This window comes from Ambystoma mexicanum, chromosome 1p (genome assembly GCF_040938575.1).
Source record: "Ambystoma mexicanum isolate Mex_15411 chromosome 1p, UKY_AmexF1_1, whole genome shotgun sequence".
NCBI classification, from domain to species: domain Eukaryota; kingdom Metazoa; phylum Chordata; class Amphibia; order Caudata; family Ambystomatidae; genus Ambystoma; species Ambystoma mexicanum.
Window position 1 is genome coordinate 34,019,213 of NC_090921.1, and position 19,606 is coordinate 34,038,818.

General features: G+C 47.8%; 1 protein-coding gene across 1 annotated transcript in view; it reads right to left on the reverse strand.

The window, feature by feature from the left end:
* LOC138565303 (zinc finger protein 2-like) overlaps positions 1–19,606 on the reverse strand; it is a 259,562-nt gene that overhangs the window by 172,920 nt on the left and 67,036 nt on the right. The window contains exon 2 of the mRNA XM_069642970.1: positions 4,516–5,569. Coding sequence (XP_069499071.1) covers positions 4,516–5,338 — 823 coding nt within the window. The 5' untranslated portion in view covers positions 5,339–5,569. The remainder of the gene's footprint in view (positions 1–4,515; positions 5,570–19,606) is intronic.

Here is a 19,606-nt window from a genome sequence, read left to right on the forward strand (position 1 = left end):
TTGTCAGATCTTTGGTGTCGACTCCCCACCCCGTGAGAAAGGCGTCCGTCACTACCGTTATCTCCGGCCATGGTGGCCAAAAAGATTCTCCCTTGATAATGTTGTCCTTGCAATCCTACCAAAATTAGGTCTTGAGAAACTCTGCTCGGTACTTGCAGGTGATCCGACATATTCCCTGAAAATTGGGACCACTAAGTCCTGAGAGCCCATTGAAGGGATCTCATTCTCAATCGGGCCTCTGGCACCAGGAAAATGCAGGATGCCATGAGAACGAGCAACCTCCAAAAAAATCGAAGGCCGGAAGATGTTGGCAATTCTGGAATTTTGTTACCATCTGCTGAATGTGTTGAGCTCTCACCTCAGGAGGCGAAGCTTTGCCAGAGGAAGTATCCAAGACCGCTCTGATGAACTGGAGTCGTTGGAATGGTATCATATGGGACTTCTTGTAATTGAGGGAGAAGCCCAGTCTGTGTAGGGAGTGGCAGGTGATACTGAGATGTTCCTGGGCTTGCTCGGGTGAACGAGCCCTGATCAACCAGTCGTCTAGGTAGGGGTAGACGTGAATCCCCCCTCTCCTGAGACTTGCTATCACTACCATCATGAAAACCTTCGGGCCGAGGTCAGCCCGAATGGCAGAACTCGAAACTGACAGTGAGAGCCGCCAACCGTGACTATCGGGTACTTTTTGTGCTCGAGATGAACTGGCACATGAAAGTAAGCATCCTGAAGGTCCAATGATACAAACCAGTCTTGGAGTTGGAGAGGAGCCTGAAGGATCTGAGAAAGGGTTACAATCTTGAACTTGTCCTTCCTGAGGAATTTGTTCAAATTTCTTAAGTCCAAGATGGGTCTCAATCTTCCGTCCTTCTTGAGAATGAGAAAGTAGGGGGAATACCAACCCTTGTTCCTCTCCGCTACAGGTACATGTTCTCTTGCACCTTTCTCTAGCAGGGTTAAAAGTTCCTGCAACAGGAGAGGGTCTGGAATTTTGACAGAGTTGTATCCCGGTGGATGATCCGAAGGTCTTTTCTGAAAAGGAAGGCAGTAACCCTGGGCTACTGTTTCCAGTGCCCAAGCATCTGAAGTAATGCCCGCCATTCGTTCAGATACTGAGAGATTCTGCCTCCCACCAAGGTCTTGTGGGTAAAGGCATCAGAGTGGCTTAGAGGCGGCTGCAGCAGCGGCTGAGGGAACAGTTGCCGCTGCTGGGGCTGATCTAGCACCTCTTCCTCGTCTACCACGAGGGAATCTTTTTTTGTCCCCTTTGTCCAGCCTGTCCTCTTCCCTTTCCAAATGAGGAATAGAAACTAAAAGGACAACCCCTCGAGGAAGATGAACCTGAGTAGGAGTGTTGCTGAGTTTGACGTATGGCGGCGCCAAGTGATTTAACCGCCGCTTTAGAGGTCTGCAGCTTCTCCAGACTCTCATCCCCCTTGCTGCCGAACAACCTCAAGCCTTCAAAGGGCATATTGAGTAGTGTACCCTGCACATCCGGTGCTAAGCCTGACTTCCTCAACCATGCAAACCTGCGTAGTAAGGTGCTAGAAGCCATGGACCTGCTGATACTGTCAGCAGTGTCCAGTCCTGACTGGAGACACTCTCCCATTGCCTCCTTTCCATCTTTCACTAAAGCCAGGAAGCGGTCTCTTTCCTCGCCTTCCGTAATGTGTTGAACCGCCATGCTAACACAGTCCCACAGGGTGTAGGTAAACTTCGAAAGGGTACAACATTTGTTGACTTCAAGGCCATACTACCAGATGAAAAAATCTTGCAAGCCCAGGCATCAACCCTCTTGTCATCCCCATCAGGGGGAATAGAAGGGTAAGCGGACTGTCTAGTCGATGTAGCTGCTTGGACCACTAAGCTTTCAGGTGTAGGGTGCTTAGTCAAATAGTCCAGATCAGTGCTAGAAGTTTGATATTTTCTGGCAAAGTCCTTGTTAACAGCTGGTCCAGATTCCGGAGTTTCCCAGTTTGCCATGTCCTTCCTTTGAAGGGCTGTATGAAACGGCAATACTGGGTCCTTCTGAGGGTTTGGCTCAGGATATCCGTCATGTCGTCTTGTTCATAGGCAGGAGAATTTCTGCTCCAGCCCATGAATTCAATAACTCTGTTCATGATAGTCATGTATGCTGAATCTGCATGTTCAGTTGGATCAGGCCTGTCAAACTCCATCTCTAGCGAAGTGACCATGCCACTAGCTGATTAAAGGCAATCATAAAGATCAGACATCTTAGAAGCCGGGTCAATAAACTCCTCAGGAGCATTTTTTGTACATAACTCAATCCAAAGGTGGGAGAATCCTCCTCAAAGGCTTGCTCCTCTTCATAAATTGAGGCCATCGCCAAAGTGGTCGCTGGCGCATTTGACAATGGTGTCGACAAAACCTTCCACAATGTTGTCGATGAAGGTTTGGATTCTAACGCCGTTTTGTCCGGCGTTGCCTTCGATTTATGCACTGATAAGCTTACCGATTTGCTCTTTTTCTGAGGTATCAGAGAAGCTTCTCTAGACGATACCCTCAACGATTTCTCGCAGGACAGAGTGTTTGGTAGTCTTTGACCATCCTCTGTCATCCGAAGGATGGACCAGGGCATTGTCTTTGCGTGACTCCTTCGAGGGGTCGGCTGGAATTCTCGCAGATACGCATCATAGAATTTTTGAAAGTCTCCCATTTTCTGGAGGAATCATTTTTAGTCTGGGTTCTGATAACCCCTGTAGAGGTATCAAGAGGAAGAAGGAGGAGACCTACAATGTCTCTTCTTCGCCTTTTCCGACGAAGACAAAGATTGTCTCGACTGACTTGATCGAGACTTCTTCGACTTTTTTGCGCTGGGACGAGTTCTTAGACTCCCCGGACTTCTTATCCCTCTTCGAAGATGTCTTTGAAGATTCCCTCCCCGCCGCCAGTTTACCTCGGCGCTACCTGAGAGCTTTTCCCGTCATGGCCTGACGGGACCCTCAGTCATCGGTCCGATGTTCGGAACCCAGGCACCACATGCAGACGCAGTGGGGAACAGTGATGGACATTTTCTTCCCATGGTCATGACATTTTTTAAAGCCAGACTTGGGGTTGAAGGGTTTGAAGACGACATATTTGACGAAAAGTGAAGCGCGCCATTCAATACTCAAAGCGAAAGCTTTCGGAAAAACAGAACTAAAGCCAACGGACGCGGCTCAAGCTATTTGTACTGCTGATGACATTGATGCGTTGACGCTCTACGGCGGCCCTAGAGGGGCATCGACGTCATGACATCGAGCGCAGCGCCCTCTGGTGTGGAATTAATTTTTATTCAAAGTTGAAGATACGAATATATTAAAGATAAGGAATACGTGGGAGGACACAATCCATTTGAAGTAGTAGTGTGGAGAGGGAAGGATTAGTAGTAGTGGGGAGAGGGAAGAGTACTAGAGTGGGTGGGAAGAGTAGTAGTGTGGAGAGGGAAGAGTAATAGTAGAGAGGAGAGGGAAGAGTAGCAGTAGAGTGGAGGGGAAAAGGATTGGAGAGGGAAGAGGAGTAGTAGTTTAGAGAAGGAAGAATAGTACTAGAGTGGAGACAGAAGAGTAGTAGTGTAGAGAGGGAAGAGCAGTAGTAGTGTGGAGTGGGAAGAGTAGTAGAGCAGGAGGGATGAGTAGTAGTGTGGAGGGGGAATAGTAGTAATAGTGTGTAGAGGAAGAGTAGTAGTGTGAAGAGGGGTAATAGTGTGGTGAGGGGAGCATAGTAGTAAAGAGGAAAGTATTAGTAGTGGGGAGAGGGGAGTGTAGTAGAGTGGAGAAGGAAAGAGTAGTAGTAGATTGGAGAAGGAAGAGCAGTGGTGGTGTGGAGATGAGAGAGCATTAGTGGTAGTGTGCAGAGGGGATAATAGAAGTTGTGTGCAGAGGGGAGAGTAATACAGGTGTGAAGAGTAGTAGTACAGAAGAAATAACATGGAGGTAGGATGTAAAAGGAAAGACGTGAGAGGGACAGAGGAGGTCGGACGTCAACACAGGAGAGAAGGTGGGTGTAGTTGAAGAGTGGAAAGTAGCAGGAGGAAGGGGAGTAATAGACGGATACAGGGGGTGGAACATCAGGGCATGGCAGGAAGTCCACTAGGTGGAGCTTGAGTATCTAAGAAGCACAACCCTAGAGACCCTTAGAACTAACAGTAGTGTAAGACTAGCCTGAACGGTAGAGTAGAGCTAGCCTAGAAAGTCCCGGAGGGATTAAAAAGATAAAGTGATTGCCTTAGCAGTCGATAAGCTCTATATACAAACTTGGGAAGAGGAGATGTCTAGGCTAGGGTGAAAACTGCTTACTTTAGACGAGAGCGTCGGACAGCGCCTAGCGACCTGACAAACATTTTAATAAAAACCCTTGAACCATCTCTCAGAGTTGGCGTGTACTTTAGGCCATCTGTGACATTGATTTGTTTAACTATAAAACATGCACTGACTTTACTGCTGTGCTTATAACCTAACAATCCCTCTCATGATAAGGCTGCATTGGTCTCAGCTCCTTTCCCATTCTGTGTCCTACCTGTGGTGGCTTTGCACAGAGGCATCTCTGAGTTTGCATTTCTTCTTGCCAAAGAGTCGGTGCAGACAGCTTCATCAGCAGAAGGAGAGTCGGATCCCAGGAATGCTGATGGCTTGTGTGGGCCGTGTTCAAAGGGATGCAATGGATCCAGCTCGTTACTCTCATCTGACCCCGGACTACCAGGAGATACAGGTTCTGGCTTGCACTTCCAATCGAGACCATGTTCACTGCAAAGCACTTGCTGCAGATCTTGGTTCTCCTCTTGCTCATTTTCAACAGGCTCGAGCTTGACGCTCTGATGTGTGGTGTCATTCTCGTCATTAAACACTGGTTGTATGCAGAGATTACGCGCAGGGCTCTGCCCATCACTAAATACTGGTTGTGCACCCTGGTTCTGTTGTAACGGACCATCAGTAAAGGCTGGCTGTATGCACTGGCTGGGCTCTTCATGGTGCCCATTAGGAAACACTTGTTGAACCCACAAGCTTGACTCCGCCGGACCAACCACAAGTGGGGTTGTAGGATATTCATTGAGATTGCAGTCACCAACGGTTACTTGACTGACCCTCTCCAGAGAGCCTATACACATTTTCATGAAATCCTCACCTTTTGTTAGCCACATTTGCTCCAAAAGTCCAACAACTTTAACAGGAATGCCCTCCATGGTACTCTGCAAGTGATCCACTTTTTCTTCCAACTTATTGAGAGTGGATAAAATGACCAAGTTGTGGATATCTGCTGTGGGCGTGTCCGAATGAAAATGGCCTTGATCATTTTTTGAGTGGGAGATTTGGGAGGAACTCTTAGTTATAAGGTCTGACATTTTCAGCTACCCAACCTCTTCACCTATTGCCCCTCAAGAGCCCTGAGCCACAAGACTGCCAGAATGGTCAACCTGGAAGACAAGCTCAGGTAGGGCACGTTTGGTACAGACTTTATGAACAGCGGCTGTGTGTGGTGTTGCTCTTCCAAGCTCAGATGAACGTGGCACGCTTTTCTAAGTTTCGCTTTTCTTCCTGCCACTTAGAGTTCCGAATATCCAGGTCTTGGGTGTCTGCAGAAGAGGAAAATGAACAAATATAAATCTTGTGCTAGATAAGAGTTCCAATGAATACATGGTCTTCGCCAACCCCATGCTATAATCATCAAAAAATAAATTCAACCACAAAGGGCTATGACTCCACTCTTAATCCATTGTTTGTTTATTAGCATCCAGGTGGTGTGAGCAGTAAATCGGGATGTTGGGAACAGAGCTGTACTTGTTAAGAGAAGCACAGTTTCCGTGCAAGCTGCTGGCTGCTCGTCTGCTGTGACAAATTGAGGGACTTTGTCCTTATTCCCCAAGGGGAAGCCCCCCACATGTGGCTATGCATGTGGGCCCACTCCACAACACCCTCCCTAGAGGTTGAAGCAAGTGGAACCTCACCGTGAGAGGCTCCACCCCCCTTAGGGACAAGGACTCCCGTTCCCGTGAGGAACTCCCTGATACCCTCAAGGTCATGGCCGATATGCATTTGCCTAACATAACATTATCAATTCTATAAAGATGAAGGGAGCCTATGCTATCCACAACAGGAAAGTATGACTATCCCTTTAACTCAGTCCCTCCAAGGGACTATACTGAGGACGCTGAAAGGGGAGATGATGAGAGAGAGAGGCGGCGAGAAAGATCGAGAAGCCGAGAGAAGCCAGAAATCATAGAGAACCATGGGAATTCCCCCGAGCGTAGAAGAGCAGAAGGCAGAGCTATTGCAGAATGCAGAGCCTGCGTAAGCCAGTAGGGCTCTGGCGTGGAGCCAAAGACGCTGGGCAACTGGTGTATCGAAACATAAGAAAATACATGATTGAAGAGAGTCTGAGGGTGGCATGAGCACACAGCAGCAGTGGTGGGAAGTCCGCCTGCAGAACATCGCTGATGCCACTGACAAGAGAAACCCACTCCCAAACCGAGATACAGCACAAGTTGGATTAGAAAGAGAACAACTAAACGTATGTGAAACAGAAAAAGCAGAAAAAGAGTCCAAGACCTTACTGGCACCAGTGACGTTATCCCTCGGAATAGAAGGTAATACAGGGAATGGGATAACCGGACCGTTGAGAGGGACTCATAATTCGAACATAACTCGTCCCAGTGCTAATGAGAAAAGTACTGGAAATAACCTGAGGAATGAGAACCATGTTCAGGAAGGGCAGAGCTACATGAAATACACAAAGTGGGAGAGGAGTAGAGTTGAAAACTCTGTGCCTTGGGAGAAGAGAAAAGACAGCCCAGGTCCCGAAGAGGAGAAGGAGAATATAATGCAGACATTCGGGAAACACACACCCAGGAGGCCAGGAAGTCAAATCTCATATGAAACGTCAATCTGGGAAGAGAGGCTAGAACGTGACAAGAAAGAGGGAAGGAACTTATACAAAAGTAACACTGTTTGCATAAAAGGCAGAGGAAAACTATCAGTCCCCTACAAGAGTTACAGAACTGAATCCAGACGATAACAAGAGACTGTTTGCATATGGTCTATTGAAGAGAACAAAAGAACATAGAAAACCATGTGACAAAAAACAGAGGGTCTTTCTCCAGGCCTTGGTTACATTAGTGATAGGGACAGATAGGTCAGATTTGGAGAGTGGAGGGACTTGCTTTTGGACATTCATCCTGACTGACGAGCATGTTAGTTATTACAATAGGTAGGCAACACCCCAAAGATATAGGGAGAGCAAGGCCTTATGTTACTTTAGAATAAATAACATGCTTAAAATGTCTTCTGATCCTCCACACTGCCTTCGACCTCCCTCATACTGCCCCTACCCAGCCCAGTCCCTCCTGTTGCCCCATCCCCATTTAATAAATACAGGCACAGCAAAACCTCCCTACACATAATGTGCCTAAACCAGACACTGGAGTGGGCCTAGGCATGAAAAAACCCAGATACTGGAGTGGGCAGAGGCTATGATCTTCTACACATCACTTTCTGTAATACTCCAAGGCTAAGGGCAAGTACGTTTGTCCTGAGTTTTCATAAGGAACCCTTGTAGGCTCCGCCCAGTCCTGCTGGTCAAATCATGTAAAAAAGGCAGACACTGAGTATGAAGCAAACAAACTCTGCAGTTTTGGGTGTGCCTAGTGCACTGGCTGTCATTCCATCAAGGGCTTGTTAATGGCCTAGCGGGCCAAACCCACCAAAGTGATGGCCTATGCGGCAGGCATGTAGGGGTATAGCAACGCTTGAGTGCTAGTGGTCTAAGAAAAGGATTTTCAGAGAAGAATGTGGAAAGACCCCCAGTCAGCCCCATTTCTGACCTCTGCATTGAGCTTGGATCTGGCTACAGCACTGATTACACTCTTTTTTACTGCGGTGCCCTGTTATGACCACTCCATCAGCAGCAATCACCCAGAGTATGCGTGTTGATCTTTTGGAAAGTGACTCAGGCTGTGAAATTGATGCATCATGACCGATTTTAGCCAATCTGGCAGGACTGCTTTAGATTCCTTGATTCCAAATGCAGAGGGTTTAGAACTTGGATCCAAGAGGTTATTAATGAGCCACTTCTTTGAATGCTATGATCACACAGAGTGTCAGTGAAATTGACAAAACTGTCTATTTCGGCTTTATTTGCTCTAACAAATATCCCCTGGTCCAGAGCAATACTCGTCAAGAGGTAAAACACTTTATTCTGACCCCCTTTGGGTTAAATTTAGGTTAAACCTATTTCCACTGCATTCTGTAATAGCCAAGGAGAAAGGAAGTGCTACCAAATTACACTCTGCCAATGTGACCATGGCATGGCCGAGGACCTGCTGCACTTAGCATTTTGTCCACTGTATTCATTCCTTAGGTCTATAACTGGTATTGCCCTGTGTAAGGGATCAAGAGTAAGCCTCGGACACAGTGGCATTTTAAGTGATATTTACAGACTTTTATTTATCGCAAACTAAAAAGGGGTTTGGAGAAATCCTATCTATCCCTAACATTAAGAGGGGTTCCCTACCTCCGCAAAACTAAGGAACGTCTGTGTCAGGAACCAAAAAGCATTCTACGTCCTGTGTCCAAAATCACAAGATGACCCTTAAATGCTAAACTCAATAGAATGTGCAAATCGGGAATTCCTGTAAAAGTTCCAAACATAACGTTTTAAGGTGCAGAAACGAGAACCACTAATGTTCCACCAGAAAGGCAGTCATCCCTTCCCCTACATTTCTTGTGGTCACTTTAACACATTCCAGGTTTACTTAAGGAGGGCGATTCTTCCCTTGAGTCTCCTTTATATACAATGTTCTTTTTGGATATTTAATCACTCGTTCTCTGATATCAATTATTCGCCAAAGGGGTACAGTGCTTCCCTTTTTGCATGGAGTATCACAATTTCAAAGAGAGGCGTTTACCTCTGAGCTTTCTCAATCTTTTCTTACTCCTGGTTTACTCTCCTGCCAGGATATCGCAACGTTGTTACTTGGGTGTGGGTCCCAGACTCTCATACTGCCTGGTTTTACTCTCCTTCTAGGGATTTTCATATCCTCTGATGGGTGCGAGCCCCAGACTCGCTGTTTGCCTGGTTCACGCTCCTACCAGGGCTTTTCTGTTCATCAATCACTCTTTCGTATCCAGGAAAGAATGCTTTTCATGTATTGAGTCACCAACTCGTATAAATTGTTTCAGTTCCTTCAATTTGGCTCTCTCGCACGGTTTCCCCCTTGCTTTCCTTGGTTTTACCGGTTTTCACTGGTAGTATTGCATGCCTCATGCCTCACATCTCACTGTCTCCTTTGCTCTCAGCCCACTGACTGGGATTGCGATTAGTCAGCCCCTTGGTTCCCGCTTTGCCTTTCCCTTCATTCGGCAGCTCCAGCTACCCGTGGCAATTATGCAGCAAACTCCTCTAGGCTCCACCTCTCTGTACGCAGGACAGGTCAGTCTCTCGTCGTGTTCAGCAGTGTCGGTTTTGAATGTCTCTCCATTTTCCAACGACTAGAACACGGCGCTGGCTTACTGCTTCTAGTCATCCTCATTATTCCATCCCTCTTCCTCATCTCAGTACTATTAAAGTGGGGGATGTAAATAGGGTTGCTGGCTAGGAAAACCTTGGAATTCTCAGTCTACATTACAATAAGCCATACAAGAATGTTGAAAAGGCCAACAAATAAATACAGGTGAAGGATTATTCTGATCCAGTATTTTTATCTGTCTCCCTGGAGTTTTCCCTCCCTCATGCGGTCCTCCCGCAGATAGCTACCCCCAGAGTTCGAGTAAGGTAGCTACTGCCTTTCCCTGGACACGTAAGAGAAGCTTCCCTCCGAAGAATCAGTGACGATGTTGCTAGATTATGCAAATTAACAAGGGGGGGTCCTGGGAGTCCCTCTGCCAGACATTAGTCCTGGTTACGAGAGACTTACCCAGATTCTTTAGATCACTATCTTTCACAGAGGAGAAATATCCAAAACATATCAGTCTTTGACCTGCCCTGGGGCAGTCCAGCACCGAAATGCTAGGCAATTCTCCTCTGAACAAGAGTATCAACAGCAACCCCAGACACGTGTTTCAGTCTGGTTGCACCTCATCAGTAGGGAGGAGCTGTGCCTCTGTAAGAATAGTGAGCAAGGTGTCCATGTCTGGATTACCCTAGTAATTTAAGGTGAGACCCAAAGTTACTTAAAATATGCAAATTAACAAAGGGGGTCCTGGGAGTGCTAGATTAGTTACACCTGGTATTCAGAAAAACGAGTATTAGATACTGCAGACCAGTTATATTTATAGAAGCTTAATAGGTCATTTGTTTTGCTGTTGAGAAATGCTTTCTAGAGGGGAACGTTATGTTTTTCGGTTAACACTATGAGATTGTTATGTTTTGTTCTGAATACTTATGTATTTTACCAGGTTTTTATGGAGGCATGGAAATAAACTTGAAGTTGAGATGCATGCACTTACCTGCTCTGAAGCCACACACAGCTTCCCACACTCCAGCACCATTATCACACCACAATGGAAATGGAAGAGGGACTCCTTCTGGAGCACCGGCAACCATTTCCATAGCAGTCATTTAAATTGCCTGTTTTGAGTGTTCAAATATAGATCTTGCGGTCGAAGCAGCCAACTGCATGCCACAAAAAGCATCCTTTCACACCCTGGATGTCTCTCGAGTGGTCTCCCTGTTCTGAATCGGACCATGAGGCGGAAATGTATTTCTGGTGTGGCTTTATTGTTAAGGCCTGATGGCGGACACAGAAGAGTTTTTCAGCGATCTGTATCGGGATGAGAGCACAGCAAAGACAAGGGGACCACCCACTGGTGAGACCTTTTCAGCTGTTGCATTCAGCTGCAGTCTTTAATGTGCAGGGTGACCGCATGCAATCAGGGAAGCCCAGTCGTGTTAGGAACGGGACATCTTACACCTCTCTCCACCCACCTCACTGGTCCTCCTGATGTCCTTGTCCCTCCACCCCCCTTTCCCCTGGGTCCCCAGTTGGCTTGTGCTTCTGCCGACTTGAATTATCTCCTCTGGCTGGCCTAACCTCTTCTCTCTCCCCCCCCCTCCCCTCACTGTACCCGTAGCACTTATGCTATTCAGCTATGTCGTCTGACCTGTTTGTTATCCGTCTGTTTCTCCCCCCGTCCCTTTTTGTTCTCTCCTACCTCGCCCCCTCCAGCACTATCTGAAATGTCGTAAGGAATAGTACGATAGTTGCGTGTTTTGTTCTTATTCTTCTCCCTTACTCCAACCCTCCTACCCCCATTATCTCGTTTAATTCCGGCTCTACCTCAATTGTCGTCAGGCATAGTAATGTAGCCGCTTGTCTGTCTCATTCTCCCTCCCCTCCTCATCATTGTCTGAAATGTCGTCAGGCTGATTATGATAGTTTATTATTCTGAACGTATCAAGGACTTGTAAGAATGTCACTGTATTTTCCCATGTTCCCTCCCTGCCTTGAAGCGCTTTGAAACACATTGTGTATAGGAACTATATAAATAAACAATTCAATCTGTGAAAGTAGCGGACCAGGACAGTGACTTTGTCGCAAAGTGATGCCCTGACTGCACGTGTAAGTGTGTTAGCCTTTGTTGAAGCTGGATTCTCACTGCGTATGCTTTTTGCCGGGTGGTGACAGTCAGCAGCCCTTGCGGGATAGTAAGTAAACACTGCACTCCTGAGGAGGAACACAGGCTCTTTGATGTGATGGTGCTTGCATCTGCAGAGTCATGTAGGGTAGTAAAGAAGTTTCCCGACAGTCTTTTTTGTATGCTGGCCGTTGGCTAGCTTATTGACATTGGCAAATGACCCGCATTTACTTTTAAACATTGCCGAAGCTCAGATCACCAGTTTTGTGGCCTTATGGTCAAACTCCAACTTTATTTCGGGATAGCACAGCATGGATTGTGACAGTTTATGCCTCAATGTGGCATTGAGAGTCCATATATTACCAGAGATGTGGTGTGTGCAATACTAAGTCTGTTTATATTAACGCTGGCGTTTAAAGCTGCCATAACATTGTAATTTCTCATGATGTGCCATGTGTCTGGGGGATTTAAGACACTTTCCTCATATTCACAGTGAACGGTTCATCCTACCTGAATCGCCTTCCTCCTCTGCTGCAGGAGTAGCACAATACCCTGTCGGCAACCTGTGTGACGTTGTGCACCTGCAACCTGGGACATCTTGTGCACCTGACCTGTCTGCAACTGTCTTGCTGCTATGCCGTCTGTGAGTTCATCGTTAGGTCATGTCTCATTACGGCCGCTGGTAATGGTGGCGCCGTGGCCATATTCGTTACGCTGGGTTTTTGTGGAAATCCAACATGGCCGCCGGGGTTTGCAGGGTCTGTGCAGTGAGTCTGCCCTCTCCAGCCTTTGGGAGAGCTCTGCCTGCCTGGAGTCATGTGATGCATTATATTCTGCTGGTTCCTGTGTACCAGTGTGTCGCTACTCCTTTAGTAGACACTCCGTAAATTAGCTGCCTAGAAAAATCTATCATTCTATCCTTTGTGCCCATCCTTGCTTACCTGTTCTCTTCGTTACAGATTTCTCGACTCCGCTGTTACACTCGCACCTGGTTCCCGTATCTCTCACTGGTCTGTCACTTAACCCCGGTCCGCATCTCTGACACAGAAGGACCTCTTCCGCCTTCCGTCTTTTGTCACTCTTCAAGACGTAAGGAAGTGGCAGGAATACTTACAAGGATTATATCTTTCGGAACTCTTGACCGAACAGCTAACCCTTTTCACCCTGCAGGTAAACCACGGCAGGAGTCTTTCCCTTTCCGCCGACAACTTCATAGCCGGCACGGAAGTCTTTAGCTTTGGTTACACCCGTAGCCCTGTAAGTAGAATAGGGAAGAGCAGGCTTCAGAGCAGACCCAGGACTCTTCTCTTTTTCTCACTCTTCTCTGTTTGTAGAAATCTCATCATCCATTGGAGGAAGTTTCGGATCTTTCAAGCCTCGGCTAAACCTGATTTGCGATGTATGAATTATTCTCAGGTGCTACCCAGTTCCACTCTTTGCATTCCAATCCTTTTTCTTTCCACATCTATACTTACCCTTTCATTCTTTCTAACAGACGAAGCATCCGCTCGACCCCTTGGGAGAATCCAGTCCAGTATATCCCCAGTCCATCATTCAGAAGAAAGAAGAGCTGCTACACCTCAGCTCTCAAATCCAGCACAGGTTTTTTTCCCTCCAGAGGGTTTCCCTGGGGGTTTTGCTCCCCTCTGAGTCCTGTACTAGTCAGGCGCAGGGGCGTAAAGTTCACAGGGGGATTTACCTGTAGCCAAGGAAGTACTATCTGCTAAGGTTAGTGGCAAACTACATAACTACCATCTCAACTGTCACAGTCGTGCACTGTGCAGTTTCTCCATGCTTTGCAGTTTCTACGTGTCTCTCTCTCCCCTTTCCATTTCCTCCTCTCTTCCTCCATGGCGTTCTCCATATTTCCTATTGACTCTAACTGCTACTCCATCACCTATCCTACATCTCTCTGTCTCTCTCAAAGCCTGGAAGGAAAACGTTCAAAGATCTCCTGGTCGCCAATCCAGGCCTGCCCATCACTGACACTGACGTCAATGCTTCTTCCAGACAGACTGTCACAGACATCCTCTGTCGTTCCCTCTCCGGACCTATGGACACCCCACATGGTCTCTGTTCTCTGGATGAATGGGTCCCTGCCACTATCATTCCCACTCAGATCTACACCTCATTCGAATGCCTCATCTTCAGGCTTGGTGTCTCTTCAACTCTCTCGTTGACTCTCATCACCATCTACAGGACCCCTGGTCCGGTCTCTTACTTCCTTTCTGAGTGGTCTGACCTCACCTCTTCTCTTCTCGCCTCCAGCTCCAAGCTTCTCCTTCTCAGAGACTTCAATATTTACCTTGACTCTCCTGACTCGCCACTGGACTCTTCCGCAGCCTCTGCGAGTTTCTTTCCCTCACCATTCATCTCTCCGGTCCGACACACTCAGCGAGACATACCTTGGATGCTCTCATCTCAGCAGACATACCCACCTCCAACCCTCTTACTACACCTCTCTCCTGGTCAGACCATGGTCCCCGGTCCTCTCACCTTGATCTCTTATGTCCCCCGGCTAAGCCTCGGCCTGCACTGCCAGTCTCCTTCTCCGTCATTCGACCAATGAAGCGAGGGTCAGTTGTTGCTTTTGCCGCCACTTTCATACCCCCTCCCACTCCTGCCATGGACTCCCCCACTGACTCTGTCCTTGCTAATCATCCCCTCTCTATCACCAACACCCTGGACATCCTTGCCCCTGTCATGAGGATCAGCATGAAACCTGCCTCCAAGCGCAACACCTGGTTTGACTTTGACCTAGCCTCTCTGAAACGCAAGTGCAGTGTTGCTGAGCAGAAGTGGCAGGCATCAGGCACATCCTCTGACAGACTAGTCTGCTGCATGCTCCAAAGGCAATACAGACTCTCCATCCACTCGAAGAAGAGGGCCCATTTCCAAGCCCACATCTCTGAAGCCAATAACAAGGGGGAACTGTTTAAAATCTGCAAGGAATTCACCAATCCTGCTGCAGTCTCCACTTCTCCCCTGCTATCCCTGACCCTCTGTACCTCACTGGCCTCCCATTTCTCCAAAACCCAGGACATCCCATCCTCACTCTCCTCTTCTCCACTCCCTCCTCCCTCCGCAGCTCTCAGGCCGTCCTTGGGCTCCTGCTCTCCTTCTCTCCTAATCTCCTCTTTCTCACCCATAGCACCGGGTGAGGTCTCTAGGCAAGTCCCATCTATGTCCTCTTTCTCGCCCATAACACCGGATGAGGTCTCTAGGCAAGTCCTCTCTATGAAAGTCTCCTCCAAACAGGTGCTCCCCTGCTCCTCCGGAACTCAAAGACAACATTGCCTCCCTTGCGCCAGCCTTGGCTGATTTCTGTAATCACTCCTTTGTCACTGGCTCCTTCCTGCTACCCCCTCAAGCACTCGCTTGTGCATCATCTCCTCAAAAAGCACTCTGCCGAACCCTCCTGTCAGGCTAACTATCGCCATATCACCATTACCCCCTTCTTAGGCAAACTCCTGGAGAAGCTGGTCATCTCCCAACTGGTCCAACACTGTGAATCTGTTGGTTGTCTTCACAACCACCCGTCTGGCTTCAGAGCTGCCAGAGGCAAGGAAACTGCTCTACTGAACACCTGTGAGGACTTGCTCTCAAATCTAGTTTTCCAACTCTCCTTCCGTTCTTATCCTTCTGTATCTTTCCTGTGCCTTCGACACGGTCAATCATACCACTCTGACAAATCAGCTCTGTGACACCCTTGGCATCAGGGGCCTGGCACTGGACTGGTTGACCTCATTCCTCTCCTACTGACCTTACGAGGTTCAACTGGGTCCTTTTTGTTCCACTAGCACACTCTCCACCTGCGGCGTTCCTCAAGGCTCCATCCTCTCGCTCTTCAACATCTACCTTGCCTCTCTGGCCCACCTGATCTCCTTCTTTGCTCACTTCCAGTATTATGCAGATGGCACACAACTCTCCTTCAAGCTTCCCTCTACTGCCTCATGTTCCTCCTCTTTCATCCCTTACTGTGACTGCAATTCAAGCATGGTGTGTTGCCAATGATCTCTGCCTTTATGCCAGTACGACTACGATCCTTCTCATTTGGACCCCAGCTCTCTCCTTCCCTCCTATCCTCTGGCTGCCCTCTTTGGGTCCCCTCCTCTCACCCCCTTCTGAGGCAAAAAACCTTGGTGTCATCTTTAACTCCTCTGTCTCCTTCTCTCCTCACATAGCAGACCTTGCCAACAAGGCCCACTATCAGCTGCACCTCCTCAGAGGCAATCTCCCTTTCCTCACCTCCCCCGAGAAACTCAATGTCTCCAGAGCTGTGGTCCTCTCTAGGCAGGACTACTGCAACTGCCTCTTCCTCAATCTTCTGTTATCCTCTCTTCGCCCCCTTCAACTAATCAAGAATAGGACAGTGAGACGTATTCATGGTCTCAAGCCCAGGGACTGCATCTATCCAGCCCTAAAATCTCTCCACTGGCTCCAGGTTGCTGCTAGGATCAAGTTCAAGACCCTCTGCTTCATTCACAAGGCTTTCTGGGGCCTGGGTCCCCGCTATAGCCAACTCTCTCTCCCTAAATACCACCCTGCTAGAGCCCTTCAGTTTTCTATCGCCAACTCTCTGCAGATCAGACGCTTCTCTAAGCAGAGAGTGGGGGGTAGATCTATCTCTCCTCCACAGGAGCCTCCCTCTGGAATGGTCTCCCTGTCGCACTCAGGCTTGAGCCGGATCTTCTTATGTTCCAGAAGCTCCTCAAGATCCTCCTTTTCTCTTCTTCCTTCCCTCTAGCCTGCCAACACCCCTGTTTGTAGCTGTAACTGTCTGCTTGGTTCCCTCACAGTTCTACAGGGCTATGCACCTCCCGCCCCGCCTAGTCCACCCCCCTCCTCGCACTTAGCATGTCCTTGCCCAGTCCTCACCCCCTGCGCTCCATGCAATCCCTAGCACTTGCCCTCCTGGCCTCCCCTTAGCACCTGCTTAGTCCCTATGGCCATCTTCCCCACCCTCCTACACCCCCCATTTCACTTGCACTCTCTCCTCTTTACCCTGCACCTCCCATCCCAACTTAAGCACTTTGCATTTCACGCAGCCCGCCACATTTTTGTCTTGTGGCGCCTTGAAACACCTTTTGTTATATAGGAGCCTTACAAAGATCCGATACGTAAATAAAAATACCACAGTGCCAATACCTACGATGAGGAGTTTAGTGGGCATTAGCAGTTAGTAATGACGCCACCCTCTTTGAAATTGTTTATTGCCCTTAGGATTATTAACTTGGGTGGCATATCGCTGCCACCTGCAAAATTAGCCAAAGCCATTATTGTAGTTGAATTAGCACCGGGGGCAGTGTGAGCAGTTAATCTGGTTGCTGGGATCCCAGGCCCATGTCTGCCCGTACCTTCTGTATGCTCTTCTCAGCTATCTTTTTGCTTCCATTTAACCCCCCCCTTTGCCTTTTTCCCCTGGGTGCACCCTTATTTTATATGCCCCTTCACCTCTAACCCCCTGCTGCTGCGTGCCATTGAAACAGAAAGAGGGTTCCTAATTTCAACTCACATTTTATTTTCCTTGATGGCCAATTTAGGGGTGTCACAGTATTAGTTTTATGACGGTACGATAACCTTCTTGCCAAATGACGGTATACCATGGTTATCGCGGTATAGCAGGTGGAGTTAACTCATCTTAACAAATATTTTCTAAAAGGTCATAAATTGTCAGATTTATCATCACAAACAAAACCAGGCACCCAGGGCCAGAATTGGGCTTTTCAACATACTTTCCACTGAAATGCCACCCCTTGCTTCCACCAAACACACGTGTGAAGAGGAGGAGGGGATTGTGGGGGGAGCCCTGCTGCGACTGGCAAAGCAAACTGAATAGCTTTTCTTAAGTGGTCATTTAGGCTTTTTGCTCCCCCACTGGCTACTGGTGAAGATGAACATGTTGCCATCTTGATAACCTGCATGCCACAGATCAATGGAGGCTGATGGTAGTATACGCTTGTGCGCATACACACACACACACGCACACACACGCACTCTCTCTTTACGTTACAGCCTTTAGTTTACTTGTGGGCCAAAAGGTGTTCAGTAATCACGGACATTACCCTTTGGTATGACAGCAGGGAATACCCACAGATATGATTGAATTTCGCAGTGTGACTTATTATATGTAAATTCAATGATGGAACCAGGGAAATCCCCCATTGTCATATGTTTAGCAAACAATATCCATTATAAATATATAAATCCCAAAGCCGCCAACCCAAAGTAAACCCTTTTCCTTCTTGGCACTGTATCTATTCTTCCTATTGCTAACATATTGATTTTGTGTCAGGCACGTGTGGTTTATGGAATGGCATTAAAAACTGCTCCAACTGAAACTACTTGGCAGACGGCACATCCAACAGTGCAAGACCAAGACTGCGCAGCAATTGCTTACTGCAGCCTTTCCAAATCAGATTGAAAAGCACACTTAACGGTATGAACGGTATACCGGTATAAACAATGTGACGGTTATTATTGTTCAATTAAGTGGTTCACGGTATCTTTAACGGTATACCGTTATACCGTTACATCCCTAATGTCCATCTTACTTTGGTTTTCATTTATTCCATGTTTGCTCACCAGCATGCTTTAATGGACGAAAAAGCACCAGAGGGTCAGACTACTGTGGTCCCCTGTGCCAAACGTGATTTATCCCATGACCACTTCCACCGGGTATGGCCACAGTTTATCACTATGTTACTCATTTTCCTAAAATCAATGCAGGGGAACTGCTCAACTCGATATTTGTTAAAGCGGAAATACACTCCGGGGCCAGATACCTCAGGGATGTCAAAATCTCTGAGCCCGCTACAAGAATGAGATGCCACTCGTGAGGTTCCAGAGTGTGTAGTAAACTGTAGAGATCAATGACGAGGGAGATCTAATGGGGACAGAGTGGAGGCAGCTAAATCTACTGAATGTATAGGTGATGATGCAGAGCCCTACCAATGTAGTCAGTGTCTGGAGAGCCCAGCCATGTTTATAGGATACAAGGCAGAGTCCTACCCCCCAGAGTTAGTCTCTGGAGGGCCCTACCATGTTTACAGGATACAAGGAAGAGCACTGCCTCTGGAGTCAGTGTCTGGAGAGCCCAGCCATGTTTACATGATACAAGGCAGAGCCCCACCCATGGATCAGTGTCTGGAGAGCCCAGCCATGTTTACAGGATACAAGGAAGAGTCCTACCTCCGGAGTCAGTGTCTGGAAAGCCCTGCCATGTTTACAGGACATGAGGCAGATCCTCTACCTCCTGTGTCAGTGTCTGGCGAGCCCAGCCATGTTTATAGGATATGAGGCAGACCCCTACCCCTGAGTCAGTGTCTGGAGAGCCCAGTCATGTTTATAGGATATGAGGCAGACGCCTACCCCTGAGTCAGTGTCTGGAGAGCCCAGCCATGTTTACAGGATACAAGGAAGTGCACCACCTCTGGAGTCAGTGTCTGGAGAGCCCAGCCATGTTTACATGATACAAGGAAGAGCACTACCTCTGGAGTCAGTGTCTGGAAAGCCCTGCCATGTTTACAGGACATGAGGCAGATCCCCTACCTCCTGAGTCAGTGTCTGGCGAGCCCAGCCATGTTTATAGGATATGAGGCAGACCCCCTACCCCTGAGTCAGTGTCTGGCGAGCCCAGTCATGTTTATAGGCTATGAGGCAGACCCCTACCCCTGAGTCAGTGACTGGAGAGCCCAGCCATGTTTACAGGATACAAGGAAGAGCACTTCCTCTGGAGTCAGTATCTGGAGAGCCCAGCCATGTTTACAGGATACAAGGAAGAGCAAAGTATATAGTGCAGACCATCAAGTGATTATGAAGAACACAAAAAGAAGGATAAGTTAAAACAGCATATAGAACAGTGACGATTCGGAATGAAAATAACAAAAATACAAAATAGACTATGATGTATGTATGGGATTTACAAAACACAAACTTAGCTGGGAAGCAACAGAGCACTGTATATTGTGAGAAACCCGAGGCCGTTCTCACAGGTACTCCCATTGTATCCTCTGCGCAGGTGGTCAGGAAAAGGCCATCGC